Source organism: Ambystoma mexicanum, chromosome 9, assembly GCF_040938575.1.
Source record: "Ambystoma mexicanum isolate Mex_15411 chromosome 9, UKY_AmexF1_1, whole genome shotgun sequence".
Lineage (NCBI taxonomy): Eukaryota > Metazoa > Chordata > Amphibia > Caudata > Ambystomatidae > Ambystoma > Ambystoma mexicanum.
Window position 1 is genome coordinate 922,316,580 of NC_090931.1, and position 18,730 is coordinate 922,335,309.

Below are 18,730 nucleotides of genomic sequence, written 5' to 3' on the forward strand. Positions count from 1 at the left end.
TATGTATGTATGTAATTCCATTACCTTTATGTCTGTACTTTGGCTTACCTATAAATCTCAACATGTATTTAGGGTGGCTCTCACCACCGGGCAATATCTGTACTGCTCATCTGTAACCATGTGCCTTTAAAGAAATGCGCCCAGATGCCTTTGGGCAGGTGCGCTATATAAATAAAATAAATACAAATACAAATGCATGCACTAAAAAAGATCAAAATAAACACTTGTCTGTCAACCCTTGACCATCTCGGCTCTTTCTTTAGATTCCCAACACAGGCAGACCATTACAAATATGTCAAACAGAGGAATATTCATCTTTTAACAAATTAAAATGTCAGAAAAATACTACACAACGAAGGCAGTTCCACAGCATAGAAAAGGATTACCAATCCCATGCTGAAACTCTTGCTGAGATGCAAGCCTAAGAGGGAGACAGACCTGGGTTACATGGATGATGGTGAGTGGTTAGAGGCAGTATCCGCTCTCCTAGGAGATGCCATAAATGTGAGGCTTCTACTGATCCAGTTTAAGATATTACAGAGAACTGATCATACCCCTGTAACATTGTATACAATAGAAATAAGGATGGTTGCAATGTGTCCATTGTGGCTGAAAATCCCAGTCACATTCCTTCATATGATATGGAATTAAAGAACAATTCAACAGTACATGAAAGAAAATTGTAAATGCTCTTCAAAAGATCATGGGCTGGCCACCGATACTGGAACCTAAAATCGGCTCTGCAAAGAAAACGGGGTGGCTTCACACACAGGTAAACGTGGTCTGTGATGCATTAGCCATAATGGCACAGCAACTTGTGATGTGAGGGGAAAAGCCATCTGTGACGGAGTGGCAATCTGGTTCAGAGAAATGTATGTGATTTGAAGAACTACTAGATTATCACTGTGGTTGTCATGCCAAACATGAGAATATTAAGGATCAATAGATAAAACAAGATGTAGGTGTGGATCAATTGGAAAGGGAGAGGGGAAATCAAGATTAGGTTGTAGTCTCAGTTTGTTACCCTTATTCAATATAATCCAAGAAATTAATTGTGTGTCAATGCTATTTAGGGAATGATTTTGTGGGGAAGTGGGCAGGGGAGGTTGGGGGACATTAATTTCTGTTTTTGTTTGTTCTATACAATACCAATAAAAAGTTTGCATTAAAAAAACAGCAGGATTTGAAATTACTAGAATTTCAAGGCATTTAACAGGAGCATGGACTCAAACAAATACATTACATTAAAGTTATTGTGGGAAGTCATTCTGCTGAAAAACTGAAAGAGCATATCCACTCAAGAAAATCTATCCCAAAAAATGGAAGGATAGAGTTTAGAGAAAACCAAACAAAACACTTCAAAATAACCAGAAGTGTATAAAGACCTTCCACTTATGGAAGAGAAAAAAGGATCCAGAATGGCAGATAGGGAAAGCAAAGATTGTGGGAGCTTATCAATGTCCTTAGGGTCCAATCATTGTACCCTTCTGGCTAATAAAGTTTATCAAAACACGATTCAATTTTCAGTGCGTTACAAAAATCTCTCATGGATTTTCAGAGGTAAGTGAACAGCATAGCCCCCTACAGAAAATTCCGAAATATACAATGTTGCTTTCATATCTTTACATCGTTTGGTCTGAGGTTTTTGTTAAAGATCATACATTTTCATTTAATTACATTTTTTTATTAACTAGGAGCTACTTATCTCACATGTAAGCATAAATGTACACATCTTTCTTACGGTGGTGTTCACAAAATGTACAGTTTATCTACCGTATAACCCTAAAAATAAACTAAATGGGCAATATATATAGACATTAAATTGAAAATTATCCATCATATGTTCTTAAAAATCCCAATCGAAATAATTGTATAGATTATTATTCAAGATAATATGTTGCTAGATGTTCAGTCGATTGCCTCTACTGCCTGAGATGCAAATTCTTTAGCACCGGCCAATAAACATACTTGTGAATCCTTTCTTTCACATACAATTCCTGCTTGTTCTCACATCATTCAGATTGTACACAGACTATAGAAGATATTCCAATAAGTTCAAGTGTTAAAAGGGGGACAGCAAACAGAAAATATAACAATGTAATCTCGAAATGCACTTGATCAAAATCGATAAGGGTTCCAATGTGGTAGTTTACTTTCAAACTTGTCTATTACAACTCAACCTGATTATTTATAAAAACATAGTCTACTCACCATTTGTACAGGTGACGGGGACACTGGAAAGAACAGAGGATCAGGATGAGGCAGTTGAAACATTTCAGGCTTAAACTTGGCATTGGCTATCTTTACACATTCCTCCAGCGTTGTGATGAATGTATTACATGTGGCACTAAGCAGAGAAGAAGCTTCATTCATGTTCTAGGAAATGCAAAATTTACAGTAAAGGTCAATAGAAAACCAAATGATGACAAATAACACTTGAGGACAAATGTTGGTGCACTTCAATTATATTAATCTGTTAAAGCAGCAATATATGCGTGAAACGGTATAGATGTTACAATTGAATGTTTATAGTGATTTATTTTCATTTTCACCCCCAAATATGCAACTATCCAAGAGAAATGGAAAAATTACCCATTCCCTGGTGCTGAAAGTCTCTATCCCAAAGGGTAGTGCACCTGCAATGCCAAGATTGCTGTGAAACTCATGGAAATGCTCCCAGATCAAAATGGCATCCTGAAAAGAAGTGAGTGGAAAGGTACCCTCAGGAGACTGAGTGGTGCAGCTCAAGGAAGCAAAGAACCAAACCTGCTACAATGGAGCGAGACCTCTTCTCCCCTACACCAATGGCAGCACCATTGCTCTACAATTCCCAGATAATTCCTAATGTTAGTGGGGCTGCAGCTGCAGGGGACTGCCAAGACATATGACCTTGTAGGTGGTGGAGTGGCTGCCCTGTTGCACCTGTGTCAGGGTGGAACCACTTCCAGGGAGAATTGAATAATTGAAATGGGTGGTAAATTGCGCTCAGTTAGATAAAGACAATCTTTCCACAGGTTCATCCAGCAGGTTGGGCCAGCAACATGCCTGCGAGTTTCCAGGGCACAAGCAAACGTTGGGGATGCTGCCGCTAATCCCCCTGTAGTACATGAGAGCTAGCTGGGCTGCCAATGCAGAGAGAAAAAACATTCACAAGTCATATTACAATACCCCAGATTACAATTGCATTATTTGTTTGCAGATCTGTGATTTAGGGTTCATGTGGCCAACAGAATGTGTCTCTGTTGTACCAGCATCCTGTTTCATCAGAAATACATTTGCATTTTGGGCAAAACAGGATGCCAGAACAACAAAGAAAGACAAACAAATCGTGAGATCAACAATCTCTACGGAAACTAGAAGCATCAATTGACATTACAAAAACTCTTGATGAGCCACAATGCAGTGATGAAACACATGTAGAGGATGGTACAATTGAAGATGAGTCATTATTAAGAATATAGAAGACATTTTCAGAAGAACTTATATCATTTAAGAGTATTGAACATATTGAGGATATGATCTAAGAGGATACACATTGATTAATAAAAGAAACATTTAACGGGGGACACTACCATAGAATGATCAATATCAAAGGTTGGCACTAATTGGGATGAGCTACCATTAAGGATATAGTGGACAATAGAAGAGCACTTTACAATATAGAAAACTAATTTTGACATCAATTGACAAATATCAAGAAATTAATAGCAGAGGACATTATTTCAGATACATTAACATTTTAAAAAATATGACATCTGAAGATATTGAGCAAAATTAAGCAGAAATAATTGAAGAAAATGTGTCTTTAACATTCATAGAACACTTCTCTGTAGAATTAATAAAAGAATACATAAGGTTTTGAGGCTCATTGTGTTTTTTCCAAATTCATTAAGAGCAATTGTCTTCATTGCAGAACTAAGCATGTGTAGTTCTAGGATATACATGCCACAGAGTACAATGCATTAAGACGGAAATACATTTGCAAATTCTTTTAAAAACATCTGTAAAAGCTCAACACCTCTTCCACTCAGGTCCCCCCACCACTTCCTTACCCACTCATCCACCTTCTGCTTGACTGCTACCATCAATGCCACTCTTGTTAAAATTACCATCAGACTTCTCTTATCCCACCACTGCCTTCACTTCAACCACACCACCTCTATCATCTGTGTAAGTCACCTCCTCTTCTCTCTTGCCACAACCTCTTCATCCCTCTGCCTCTCCACCCACCTCCATCTCTTTCAAATCTTCAATGTCTTGCCAGCATACTCCAATCTCCAGACATCTCTAAATAGGAGCCTCCTGCAATCCACACTGAAACTGGGGCTTATTGAATTCATACTCTGTTCCATCCTCATCCCAAGTGTGCTTTTCACCGAGGGTCTGCACCTGCATGTAGTAGTAGTGGTAATATAGTGAATGTATTGTGACCTTGGGGGAAGTGCAACAATGTATTATTGGCAGAGAACCCTTCTGCAGAGGGACAATGCTTCTGCGATACTGTTCTTGGATACAGACTTGAATGAGTTAACGTTCCTTAGAATTTGTGAAATTACTGCCCTGATGTTCAGTATGAACCTTTAAAAACGTTGCGCTATATGCTTGCAGTGTCTAGTGAAGCAACATTTTCTCCCTAAGATTACACTTTTTCCTTCACTGCAGCTGGAGATTTCTGTAGAAAGGGCTGTGGATTATCTCAATTGGTGAGGGACCGCCTTTTTACCCTGCAGGGATTTACAAGGTTTTTGATTAGGGATAAGGATTCCAATATTAAGCATCTCTAGAGAACTGATTTATTGGAGAAGTTCTGGATCCTGAGCACTGGCAATGTGAGTGTCCCCTGCCTTTCACATGTAGCTTGGTGGGGAGAGCCAGGGCTTTGCCACATGCCGCGCTCAGCATCTCTGGTGAACATGTTGGGATGCAAGTGCAACGCCCTAACCGTGGAAAAAGGTTTAGGGTGCTGAGGGGTCATAAACATGTGGCAGATGACCTTTAAAAACGCTTTTAACTCCTGCCATTTTATTAAATACAACAGGTTGAATAAACACCTTACTATCCCTACCCCAACCCCAACATGGATTTTCTTGCCTATAGTAAACCAAAAGGGTACACTCTAACCAAGGGGTCTCTAACCCTCACACTTATACAACAATCAACACAAAAAGGTAATATATGGCAACTCAATTCAACAAATATATACAACATATAACCTGGTTCACAGTATGGTCAATGTTTCTTGACTTACTCTTACTGTCCCTAATCAGCTTCAAGATGTCAAGAGGACCCTTACTATAGTGTCATTTAGCTCTTTGAATAAGTGGCATTGGTAAGGCGTCCCCTCCATTTCCCACGGTTTTAGTAAGGAATGCAATCCATACTGGTTCCGGAATACCAATGATGTTGCGTGGTGCTGGGCTATAGTCCTCTTTGGCCCTCCAAAACTGTTGGGTGTCTTTCTCTAATGCTAGCCCGAGAGGGATCGTCAGTAGGCGCACTCGAAGGGGCATCTATGGCGTCCCAGCCATTTACGGTAGTTGCACTTTGCAAGATTAATGCGACATGTAACTGCGGCTCGATCCAGAGATAATCGTCATAATTCGCGCAGCATAACCTGCAGGTTCCTTCTCCTCATGACAATGAGCTGATCAAAAAGTTGACTATGAGTGAATATTGTAGTTTGAAGTGCTCTAGTGTTTCTCTTGAAAAAAGTCCTCGAGATAAATATTGTAACAGAATCTCCGAATTCTTTAATGGCGGACTATGGGGAGTTAGGGTAGATGTTTATCACCCATTCTTTGCTGTGCTCAATGAAAGATAACAAGGCAGCCTGCATGGTTGCCGAAATCTCCGTAGGTCATTTTAAGAGTTGCGGTTCAGTGCAGAACTGACACCCAGTGCCCCTGTGGAAATGGGAGGCAGAGATGGTGATAATACATTCAAGCTAAGGACAAGAGGCAAATGATCACTCTCAATCCTGTGTATTATGACAATTACCGTGCTCAAAGTAGCAGCATTAGCCATAAAAGCATAGTCCAAGATGTTACAGGACTTATGCCAATACACGTAAATTGAGGGTGGGAGTCCAAAGAGAACGAATGGTTAACCATCATATATCCAACAGAATGGAGAGTGCTACCCCACTCCAAACCCGGCTTACAATATTTTAAGAGCTGGGCGCCATCCTCTAACAAAGGGGCCAAGGTGTGCTCCTGCTCCAGGGAGTCGAGGGCCTGTGCAGTGTGTTTTGGTGAAGAGTTAAGGCCAAACACTGCATGCTCCTCTGTGCATGGACCTTTGGAGTCCGTTAAACATTTCTATTCTACTCACTGCCTGGAGGTGGTACTCAAATACTGCAATACATGCAGAGCGTGTGGTGTGTGCAGTCTGTTTTGGGGTTGTGTCAGAGTGTGGACTTTTCGGATAACTACTGGAATCTTCATAGAAGTCAGTCCAGGGCACTGAACTAAATAATACAGCAATTCTCTGCTTGTTCGTGACCACTTCGTATGTCTGTTTTACTGAGTGACAACATAATAATGCCTTGAGTGCCTCCACTGAATTTGGTATCTGACAAGGAAATGCTTGCACCATGAATCTTCCGCTCCCTCCTTCGCCTGTGTCTATAGCGAGCGTGCTTGCTTCGGCAGAGCCCATAAAGGTCAATCCAACGGTGAGCCATTCAGGGCTAAAGTCAGGAGACTTACCATCCAAACATACAGTACCGTATTCTACCACAATAAAAAAGCCCTTTTTCCATCAAAAGGGAAACAAACCGTTAGAACTTGTCTGGGAACAGGATTAAGTGAGATCGAAGAAGTGTCCATTTTATCAGCAGTAACCGACTATACATCAAGGCCCCATGTAGTGCTTGAGGATCATAATATTCCTCTTGAGGTCCACGGTTGAGACGATACGCCACTTGATCCCCAACAGGGTTATGTGCCCGACTTCGATTCCTCTATGTCCTCATTTGATTCATCACTGCCTTTCAAACCAGTGAGGAAGTCAGATATTCCATTGTCATCTAATACTGGAGTTGATATTTCAGTTGCCAACTCACTGACTGAAATAAATCAGGTACTGTGCATATTAGTGAGCCTTTATGGGAGTCTGAAGATAGAAACAAAACCCAACTCAATTCTCCTTGAGTCCTTGGTATTCAAATTTGAAAATGTTAAGTTTCATATGACAGTGAAAGTCTTCCTTTTCAATCAAAACCCCAAAAAACTAGATGGTGAGATGCAAAATTAAGTACCGGCAGCTAGATAAAAGGCAGCTCAAATCCCTGTTGCTGGTGGAGGGGATATTGGTGTGACCGTGGATCAAACAACAAAAATGATCTGTATGACCATGAGTCCTTCTCCTGATTGTGTAGAGGTCTCACCTTCCGTCCACGAATGCCCCAAGACTAAACCTGCTCAGAAGCAGACAAAGGCCTTGAGCCCGTTACCAGAAGTGGTGATAATGCCCTTGAAGTCAGCAGAAGTGAAAGTACCTCAAGATCGGAATACAGACATAATTTGTCTGGATGATTTACAGGGAGGTGGAAAATATCAGAACAAAGTGAAACCCTCCAAAAGCTGCCATCCTAATGTAAATTCAACCAAAGGGGCTAAACCCCATCAAAAGAAGGCCCAACAGCTGAAGAAGTCAAAGAACTGCTGAGCTAAAAAGGTGAATTCATATTCCTCTTGACAATTTGTGAATTGACTGCTGTCATCCGCGGGGGACATCTGCTCTCTCCAACATCTAAAAAATATGAGAAGTGCAACAATCATCTAACACAGTGAATTCTACCCCAATGTCATCGTACGTATCCTAGGATCTGCAAGTTAAATTGACATCTGCTATTGTGAAATCTGTAATACTGAAACATGGTCCCACCGCGGACGTAAACTTATTGCAATTTGATAATGTCCAAGCATCGGTGGATAACCAGCATACTTTGCCTTCTTTGGCAGTTATGGTTCAAATTTCCAATGTATTGGCAATTGGGGTACTGATATCTCCAGCTTCTTCTACCCTAATCCAAGGTGCACCAAATGCCTTTTTAAATCTTCAGCAATTTGGGAGTATAATGTCCTCTGCTGCCTGGTGCCAATACTTGGTGCTACACGCCTCTTCTAGAGAAGGTGAACAAGCAACACTGATGCATAATCTAATGTCGGAGAATAACTTGTTGAATATCCTTGCTGAGCAGCGCCTATTAGGCCTGAAGTCCAGGGTAGAACAACAAGTTACTTAACGCTGGTAACATTCTTTCGACTGGATGCTCCTCCCACGTATTCCTCGTCTTTTGATATCTCCAATATCTAGCTTCAGCTGCTTTGGAAAACATTTTCGGCAGAGGGCGCTGTGTGATGAGGGTGACGCGATGTCCCTCCAGGGGCTCTGTGTCCAGGATATCATTATCGAAGGTATATATAGCACGCGCCGCACCCGCTGGCTTCAATTCAGTTTTTTCGGGTCATTTTCAAAAGTAGACCTACCTGCTTTAAAGTGGAATAGACTATACTAGACTCTGAAGGAGGTTAAGCTGCAATAACATGGACATTCTACTGCGGAGTAGGCTGGGAGCGGCAATGAGGAATACGTGTGGGGAACATCAAGTCGAAAGAACATTACCAGGGGTAAGGAACTTGTTCTTTGAATGGATTGTGTCCTCCCACGTATTCCTCAACTTTTGATAAACTCCCAAAGCAGTGTTTGTTTTGGAGGCGGGAGTTCGAATTTTGTCATCACGTGTTGTGAACCGAATGAAGGACTGCTTTCCCAAAGCTTCAATCCTGACTGAAGGTGGAATCAAGGCAGTAATGATTTGTAAAGGTGTGAATTGTAGACCAAGTGGCTGCATCACAAATGTTTTTTATTGGAACACCTCTTTGCAGAGCAGAAGAAGTAGCCATGCCCCTAGTGGAATGATCTCAAGCCTTCTGGGAGATCTTTCCCGGCCAGCCTATAGCATTCTGTAATAGCTAAATAAAATCCATCTGGACAAGGTCCGTTTGGGTACAGCCTGTCCCAGCCTATGACCAGTGTATCCTCTAAACAGTTGGTCATCCAGACGAAATGTTGACATCCTTGAAATGTAGAAGTCGCGGGTCAAGTCTGTGTAGGCTCTCCTCTTCCTCGCACAGGATCAGGTGGAGGGTAAAACGTAGGTAATACTATCTTTTGTCCCAAATGAAAATCCGATATTACCTTAGGTAGAAATGAAGGTTTGACCCTAATGATGACCTTGTCCTTCTGAAAGACGCTAAAAGGTGGTTTTGAAGATAGTGCCTGCAACTCACTCACCCTACGGGCTGATTTTAGCGCTACAAACATGAATGAAGTGGCTCAAATGGTGCACACATGAGACACTTTAGCTTAAGGTTCAAATCAGAACCTGAAAAGGAGCTGGGGGGCACACATTAGTGGGTCCCTTTAGAAATGTTATCACCAAAGGAATTTTAAAATATGACGTTTCCTCAGACGAGCGCTTGAAGATGGAGGGCACAGCCAAATAACCTTTAATGGCCCCAACATGGAGCCTCAGATTGGCCGAGTGTTTTGCACAGAAAAGGGTCCACGTTCTTATTCCTGCACCAGCTGCAGAATTTATTCCAACGGCAGCTGTACAAGACTGTGTTGCTGGCCTTCTGGCCAAAAGGAAAATCTCCATTACGTCATCCAGGAGGTCCCAAATCCTTATATCTCAACCTCTCCGAAACCATGAGTGAAGGATGAGTGTCTTGACCTCTGGATGGAGAACCCGAACCTGCTCTCGCGAGATAAGGTCCTCTCTTTGTCAAAGACGTATTGGAGGGCCGATGGACATGTCCAGAAAGTCTGGGTACCACGTCCTCCTGGACCAATCCGGGGCAAGTAGGATCATGGATTTCCTGAACTTTCTCAACCTCCTGATCACATGAGGAATGACGGGGACTGGAGGAAACTCGTACAGAAGTGGAAACTCCCAGTCCACTACGAACACGTCCCCTAGAGATCTTCTTGGGGGAAATTCCCAGGAGGAGTACAGTTCGCACTTCCGGTTGACACTCGTCACAAACAGATCCACTTGAGGGGTTCCTCAAAGGGTGAAGATCTCTTGCAGGACTTTGTGAGCTAGTTCCCATTCGTGCGAGACTGTGCTCTACCTCTTCAGAGGCTCCACTGCCATGTTCTCCTCTCCAGCTAGGTGAATTACTGATAGGGAGATTCATTCTGGATTGCCCAGAACCAAGCTGCATTGCCTCTCAGCACAGTGGCTGTGACCCTACACCTCCTCTCTTATTGAGGTAAGTGCATGGCCTCTGTGTTGTCCGTCATTATCAATACATTCTTTCCCCATACAGAGGGCAGAAAAGCCTTCAGCGCACATCTGATGGCCCTCAGCTCTGAAAGGCTGATGTGTAGTTTGGACTCCGAAGGAGACCAACGAGTGCTAATGGTTAGATAGTTGGCGTGGGGTCCCCACCCTGCAAGTGAGACGTTTGCAACTACTGTTATGTCAGGCCATGGTTGTCAAAAAGGTTCTCCCTTCAGAATGTTGCCCTCAAAGGCCCAACACAGGAGATCCTGTGTGACTCTGTTTGGAACCTGAAGTAGGTCTGACATATCGCCCGAGAATTGAGACCATGGTGCCCTAAGACCCACTTCAAAGGGATTTCATTCTCAGACGAACATCTGGCACTAGGAAAATGCAGGATGCTGTGAGGCCGAGCAACCTCAAGAAGTCCAAGGCCGGGAGAAGCTGGGCACTCTGATATTTGGTGACCATCTGCAGAATGTCTTAAGCCCTCACTTCAGCTGGTGAGGTCCTTCCCAAGGACGTATCCAGTACAGCCCTGATAAACTGTAGCTTTTGAGATAGTATCATGTGGGACTTCTTGTAATTGAGGGAGGAGCCCAGTCTGTGGAGATAGTGGCAGGTCACGCTGAGATGATCAAGGACTTGTTCAGGAGAACGTGCCCTGATCAGCCAATAGTCCAGGTAGGGATAGATGTGAATCCCCCGTCTCCTGAGACTCCCTGCCAACACTGCCATCAATTTGGTGAAAATCCTTGGGGCAGAGGTCAGCCCGAACGGCAGAACTCAAAACTGACAATGAGAATCGCCAACAGCGAACCTAAGGTACTTTGTGCTTGAGATCGGCACATGAAAATAAGCATCCTGAAGGTCCAATGACACCATCCAATCCTAGAGCTGGAGGCCCTAAAGGATCTGAGAAAGTGTGACCATCTTGAACTTGTCCTTATCTCAAGTCCAAGATGGGTCTCAGTCCTCCGTCCTTGTTGGGGAATCAGGAAATAAGGAGAATACCATCCTTTGTTCCTCGCTGTTACATGTACTGGTTGTATAGCACCTTTCTCTAGCAGCGTCAAAATTTCATGCACAAGGAACGGATCAGGAACCTTTAACAACTGGCTCCCCAGTGCATGATTCTGAGGTCTCTGAATGAAGAAGAGGAGGCAGTAACCTTGGGCTATGGTTTGTAATGCCCAAGCATCTGAACTAATACCCCGCCATTCTTTCAGATGCTGAGACAGTCTGCCTTCCACTGGGGTGTCATGAGTCAAGACCTCAGAGGGGTTTTGAGGCAGCTGAAGCAGTGGCTGATGATAAAGATGCTGCTGCTTGGGCGGGCTTTGCACCTCTCCCTCGTCCACCACTAGGGAATCTTCTTTGGCCTCTTTGACCAGCCATTCTCCTCTTGCTCTTCCAACTATGGGGTAGTAGCGAAAGGATCTACCCCTTCAAGGTGGTCCACAGGGGTAAAAGGGCTGAGGCTGCCTAATAGTGGCGCCTAGAGACTTGGCTGCCACCTTCGAGGTCTGCAGCATCTCAAGACTTTCGTCAGCCTTGCTGCCAAAAAGAGGAGACCCGTCAAAAGGTATATTAAGGAGTCTAAACTGCACGTCCGGTGCAAATCCAGACTTCCTTAACCACGCAAACCTGCATATAACAGTGCTTGCCGCCACGGCTCTGCTTATACTGTCAGCAGAATCCAAACCAGACTGAAGAGACTTCACAGATGGCCTCTTTATCATCTTTTACAATGGCCAAGAAGCCGTCTCTATCCTCCCTTTCGGGAATATGTTCAGCCACTATGGATATGCAGTCCTATAGGATGTAGGTGAGAGCCATGCTCCCAGCAGAAAAGACTTTCCTTGACCAGCCGTCTATACGTTCATCATCCTGGTGGGATAGTTGGATAGGCAGCCTGCTTGGAGGTAGCGGTTGCTGTTTGCACCACCAGACTTTCTGGGGTAGGATGTTTTGACAAGTAGCTGGGGTCACTACTTGATGGCCTATACTTTTTTGTCAAATTTGTATTGACTGCCAGACTCCGGTGCTTCGCAATTTGCAGTTACTCTCTTTTGTAAAGCGACATGAAAGGGTAGGATAGGATCCCTTTGAGGACCCTTGTCTAGGATATCCATGAGGTCATCCTGTTCGAATGGGAGGGCAAGTCTGCTCAATCTCAGATAATCAACTACTGTGGTCATTAATTGTCTGTCTGAGGCGTCTGCGTGTTCATCTGGTTCTGGCTTTCCAAAAACCAACTCTGGTGAAGTATCCACTCCACTGGCCATCTGTACATTTTCACGCACGTCCCGCAACATAGATTCTTCTGATATGAAGCTATCAGGGACATTTGGAGTGCCACAGTGCAATCCAAAGGGTGCATCATTGTCATCAGATGGTTCATTATCCTCATAAATGCAAGTGAGTAACTTAAAGAAATCCTTCCTAGGCAAAGGAGTGAAGGTTTTCTGAATTACTGGCAGAAGCATCAATGGCTTCTATGGTTAGGAGCCAGATGCCGATGGAGTCATCAATGTCTTCAATGAAGACGTCTTGGACGTCGATGGCACCAGTGGCATCGACGGCGTCGTCGATGACTACGATTTGCCCTTGGACTTTGTCCGTGACGGACTTCGATGGCTCGAAGGATTCTTCAATGACTTTCCATCATGTCAAGGCGTCAATGGCTCTCGATGAGAAGTCAGGCTTTCGTCCCAGACTCGAGGACGCGTGGGATTTGGATCGAGCCCTTTAATAACCGGCTTCAGAAGATGAGGTAGGAGCGTGGCCTAGTTGCTTCAACGGGTTCTGGCTCTCGAAATCTTTTAGCATTTCCTGCCTGAATGACTCCCATTCAGCCGGAGTAGAGGCCTTATTGGGACAAGATATAGTCCTCTCTGGGGAGGAGTCAGACGAGGAAGACAAAGTAGGCGATTTGTGATGCCTTTTCTTCGATTTCCTCGACGAGGAAGAGGAGTGGTGGCAGCCACTCCGAGACCTGGACCTTTTAATCTTCTTCCGTTGAGGAGAATCGTTGCGCGCTTCGTCAGAAGAATGTTTCTTCAACAAGGTAGTTGAAGGGGATTTCTTGGGGATTCTACTTTCTGCCAACTTCCCCTTATGCGCCATCATAGCTTTTCCAGTCATCGACTGACACTTCTGGCAGGTCAAGGTTGTGCTCCACGCCGAGACACCACAAGCAAACCACCCCCCTCCGCTAGGTCCGTCTGGATCATTTGGGAGCTTTGTCACTGCAAATTTCGACTTTCTGTGGCATCTGTTAGGGGTGTGTATTAGCTGCCTGTCTTTTTAGTTGGTACCTTTCAGACATTGGTGAGCACCTCGAACCAGCTTCATTTCGCCAAAGATCAAGCAATTTAACCCATTCTGGCTGTCATATGTAGATTAACAAGGGGGGTCCTGGGAGTCCCTCTGCCAGACATTAGTCCTAGTTACGAGAGACTTACCCAGAGTCTTTAGCTCACTATCTTTCACAGAGAAAAAATATCCCAAACATATCTGTCTTTGTCCTGCCCTGGGGCAGTCCAGCACCGAAATGCTAGGCAATTCACCTCTGAACAAGAGTACCAACAGAAACCCCAGACATGTGTTTCGGTCTGGTTGTACCTCATCAGTGGGGTGGATCTGTGCCTCTCTAAGAATAGTGAGCAAGGGGTCCAAGTCTGGATTCCTCTAGTAATTTAGGATGAGACCCAAAGTTACTTAAGTATGCAAATTAACAAGGGGGGTCCTGGGAGTCCCTCTGCCAGACATTAGTCCTGGTTACGAGAGACTTACCCAGAGTCTTTCATTGAAAAATGTCATTTGTATCCATCCCTTAGCCATCTTCAAGGTGACCATAAGAAGCTAGGAACTATTGCTCCTTTTCTTTCTGTATATCTAGCTAAATCTATTGGGCATGGCTTTCGGAGATTTCGCCTTAATATATGCAAAACTAGACAAATGCTTGCAAGATATGGGTTCCTCAAGGATGACAAGGTGGGCTGTCATTTCTGCGAGATCCCCTTAGAATGTGAGACATTGCAATATCTACTTATCTATTGCCCAGCTCTTCAGGCACGTCGGTGGATCTCATGAAAATGTTTAAAGATTTGATGGTTATGGGCGATGGTGAGAGCATCTGGTCAATGTGTTCATCAGGTCATATAACTTCATCAGTTCTCGTGACACAAAATGTAATAACTCTCTGAACCTGGAGATTGGATATTGAGTATAGTTTGACCATAACCCACTTGTAATTGTCATCATCCCCTTTCTCCTGTGCTTAAGATCAAAGAAATGTATGTTTGCACTTCTATTTGAATGGTACCACCTCAAATTTCACTCTTCTGGATGAGGAGAACTGCTGGCATAAACTGATCGGAGGAGACAGACCGGCATGGCTATTGGCAACAGTGAACATTATGCAACACATTACTAAAGTGATGCTTCCGGCACAAAATCTTGATTCTACAACTGTATCATTGAACTAACGCGAGAGCATTAGACTGCTTCCTTTTTACAACAATGAACTTCAAAGTTTTCTTCTGTTTACTTTTGTTAAAAAATCCGATGGGATTAAATACAATAAAAAAAATTTCAAAAATATATTTACACTTTAACCTATTTGTAATGGTCACCTTTGTTTTTTAGGCACAAAGCCAAAGTATGATATGCATACTTGTATTTTCTAAGGTCCTATAGGGTATGTTTTATGTGATCAGTGTTATTTTATGAATTAATTAAAATATGAAAAATTGTGATCGACGTGTATAGTTTTAACTATTCATTGTTCTTCTCTTTTTGTAATGTTTATATGTCAAAGGTTGTTTTCAACCTAATAACATTAAATAAAATATAAAAAATAAAATAGTCAATGTCTCTTGTCACGGACTGGACAAACACCCCTTGGCTAAATTTAAACAAGAGGTTTTCCCACAGTTTAATAGAAAACCAAGGAAATCCAAATTTAATACAACGTTCTGTTGTTTCCATGATGCCAACTTGTCAGTCAAAAGCTCTCACACCTGGAATAGGATATCTCCCAAAGTATCTTGAAAAGGAAAAGTCAAAAGCTCTCACGCCTCCTGGAATGAGAACTCCTTCGCATATTTGGCAACAACAAATGGTTTGGTCAGAATTGTCTGCTTCAAGAATAACAGCAGGAATAATTTTAGCTTTTTCTCACACAGCTTTCACAAGTCTTCCCCACAACAACTTAGTATGCTGCTTTCCAATAGTAGCACTCTTCAGCACTGGCTCCTACTACCTGGTGTAACCCTTCACCAGGTTTCTTCAGGGCAATCACCCCTTTCCTTACGGGTCTGTTCAACTGTCCGTCTACTTCGTCAGAACCACAAACATAAAAGTGCTTCAATGGTAACCTTCCAAGTAAAACAACCACTTCAATGGCCTTCTTTGGCATAAACAAGTCAAAAGCTTTCAGGGAATAGAACATTCATAGTATTCCTTATCAGGGCCTAACCACAAACGATGCTCATCCTGCTCTGGATAACCACCTCCAGAATGGCAGCCTGTTTGCCACCTTTCTTTCCCTTGTACATCAATGCCGAAAAATAACGTTCAGGATCAAGTCTCTTCCTGCTTTTATTTTGGCAGAAGCAATGTGAATCTACATCGACCACAATGATAGGTATCCCCGAACCTGAATGGCACCTTTACAAACTCGGGGCTTTTCACCATTCCCCTCTTGTATTGGGCAACCTTTATTGCACTGATATTGCCAGTTTCGTAAGGTCTCTTAGCTTGGGTTTTGGTGGTATGCCTGGGTTTCTAGTACAACCTCCCCACCGGGTTGTAGGTGTTTCCCCAAACTCACTTTCATTCCTGGACCTTGTTAAGTTTAATATTAGCCACTTTTGCAAGCCTGCCACAGTTCCGTATTCATAAGATTTGGTGGCTTGCATTTGGAAAGGTGCAATGGTTCGGTATTCATAAGATTTATTAGCTTGCCTTTGTAATTTTGAATAAGACCGGTACTTGCGATGCTTATTACACAGCTTTCGTATGATAACAACAGTGCGGCACCCGTCGTTTATTCTGCCTTTCACTCGCTCATGATCACACCTGCGCTGACCACACGCCCTGCACCGAAGCGCCCCAGAGTCACTTGCGTGGCTCATACTCACCGGTAAGATGCTTCCAGGTGTTCCTCTCCACAATCGCAGGACTGCTGAAACCGTGGCTTCTCCCGACCAGGCGCACCTTCTCTCGTTGGTCGCCTCTGCCACGCTGATTTGGAGTCAACCCTGCCACCTGAGACCTCTCCAATGCTCACACTACGCCTGTTGCCAAAGATCTTCACAACGTAGTCTTCCTAGGTAAGCATTTCTTCCACACCTTCCCACTGCACGGTCTCTGCAGTTTAGGATGATAGAGGCACAGACTCTCTCAGGACTCACAACGGTTCTGCCGTCTTCCAGCTCCTCCACTCCTGTCTCCTGCAGCATACACAGCCTGCACTTCTTGTGCCTCTCCTGCTGCTTCTGCTTCTTCTCTACTACCTGCACCTGAGGGGGCCTTTTATACCTCTCATTCTCCCTCAGGTGAAGGCCATTCTTCTTAATTAGCTGACCACTTCCACATCTTTCTTCCTCTGTATCCCTCTTCCTCGTCCCAGTACCAAGGAAATTATGATCCCGAATGAAAGAGTTAATTTTCTTTACTCTTTTCGCATTTCAGATTTAAATACTACTTTCTACATTTCACCAAAGGATATTACAAGAGCCCGTCATAAGGCAGGTTAGAAGAGCAATATGGGACTTTGCTCTTAGGACTTCTATTCTTATACATCTTCTTCTTATTAGGCATTTGGGAGCAAGGGGGATTTAGACCTGCATGCATTTCTTGGGTTATAACAGGTTTGTTACTTTTACCACCACTATGTTCATGGCTGCATCCCTTCGCACTCAAATGGTCTACTGGAAAAATAGAATTATGATGACAACAAGCCATTACATATTGTGGTATTCATTGAATGGCCTCTTTAAAAAAAAGTTAAATACTGTGTCTCATCCCTCACTCTCCTGAGCCTTTTCTCCTCCTGGGTGATCCTCCCGCAGTACACCACCCCCAAGGTCAGGATCCAGAAAGAACATTGTTATACAGCTGTGAAGGACGAATATTATGAGAACAGGGCCTGGTATTGGCCACTGCCAGGACATACAGCAAGGGTTTGGAGTACTACTGCCCCCAATGAGTCCATTTGAACTACCGGTGTATGAGTAAATAAATGCGAGTTCCAAAGAGAGATAGAATAAGAAGCCTAAAATGGGTGCAATATGTTCGCAAATGGGAGTCGCAAGAGGTGATGCCAAAAAATATTACAGCTGCAAGGTCGAGAAAGCCATTCGGGAGTGCCAAATTGTCTAGACTTATGAGGAAGTCATTGTATTATCAGGCAGGGATCACCTCATTATTCGCACTCTGTCCCCGATTGGGTCCTCTTGGGGGTATGCACATCACGAGTTGGCTAAAAGTTACCTTAATCAACAAGGAGAGTCCATTGTTGCAACAAAGTATCTGAATGTAGTGGACCCATCAAATGCCAGTATTTTCAGCTGACTGCACAATTAGGTCATTTTGTAAGGGGTTGTATTTAGATATGCCCGACCAAAGGGGTAGTACAATATAGGTGATATTTAGATGTTTGTATAGATGTTAGCCAATGGGGAACGTGGGATTATGTTGTATCTGTTATGTTTGTTTAAGCTAATGTGCGGTTTTCATCTATAAAACATGTAACTTTAAATGGGCGTCTATTGAGCGTGGTTTCAGTTTTCAGTTCTATGGGACTGACTGACACTCCCAGACATACTTGTATCTAATAAACCTTTATTTTTCCTTGCAATATGTCCACATATTTTTGACCCCTTGTGGAGTGATTTTTTATCAATCAGGTTTTGAGTTTACCCTGCAAACCCACAATTCACTATTGCGATGAAGGAGAGGACGTTGTCATAGGGGTTACAATAACCCAGAAGGAGGATGGTTTGCGCCAACTTTAGCCATGAGGAAAGGCAGTTCAGGAATAGGGTGACAAGACAGGATCGGTAATAGCAAATGAAGGAACACAAACACTACATGTCAGCACCATTTCAAATGTGTGCCAATAGTGATAGTGTTGTGCAGTCTCCATTCCATACAATAGCCACCAATCGCATCCCTTTTTATTTTTCTCTCACTGACACACCTAAGAAACAGCAACATGTATCTCTGCTTTCATGAGGGTATGGCACGAGATGAAAAATCATACTGACAGTGCGCAAGCTTCAGACCACCACATATGTCCATTGGGTGGTGCTGGACTCGAGTCGCTTACGACACTGCTCACGAGCATGCTAGGACAATTCCAAGATGCTGTATTAAGATGTGAGCTACAGTTCATAAGCATTAGTTTGTCTTGAAATGTCTTTT

The 18,730-nt window shown here is 43.3% G+C and overlaps 1 protein-coding gene across 3 annotated transcripts in view; it reads right to left on the minus strand.

Moving 5' to 3' along the window:
• PLEKHA3 (pleckstrin homology domain containing A3) overlaps positions 1-18,730 on the minus strand; it is a 723,378-nt gene that overhangs the window by 283,854 nt on the left and 420,794 nt on the right. For all 3 annotated transcript variants that reach the window (XM_069616104.1, XM_069616102.1, XM_069616103.1), the window contains one exon: positions 2,212-2,376. In XM_069616104.1, the coding sequence (XP_069472205.1) occupies positions 2,212-2,376 (165 nt within the window). The remainder of the gene's footprint in view (positions 1-2,211; positions 2,377-18,730) is intronic.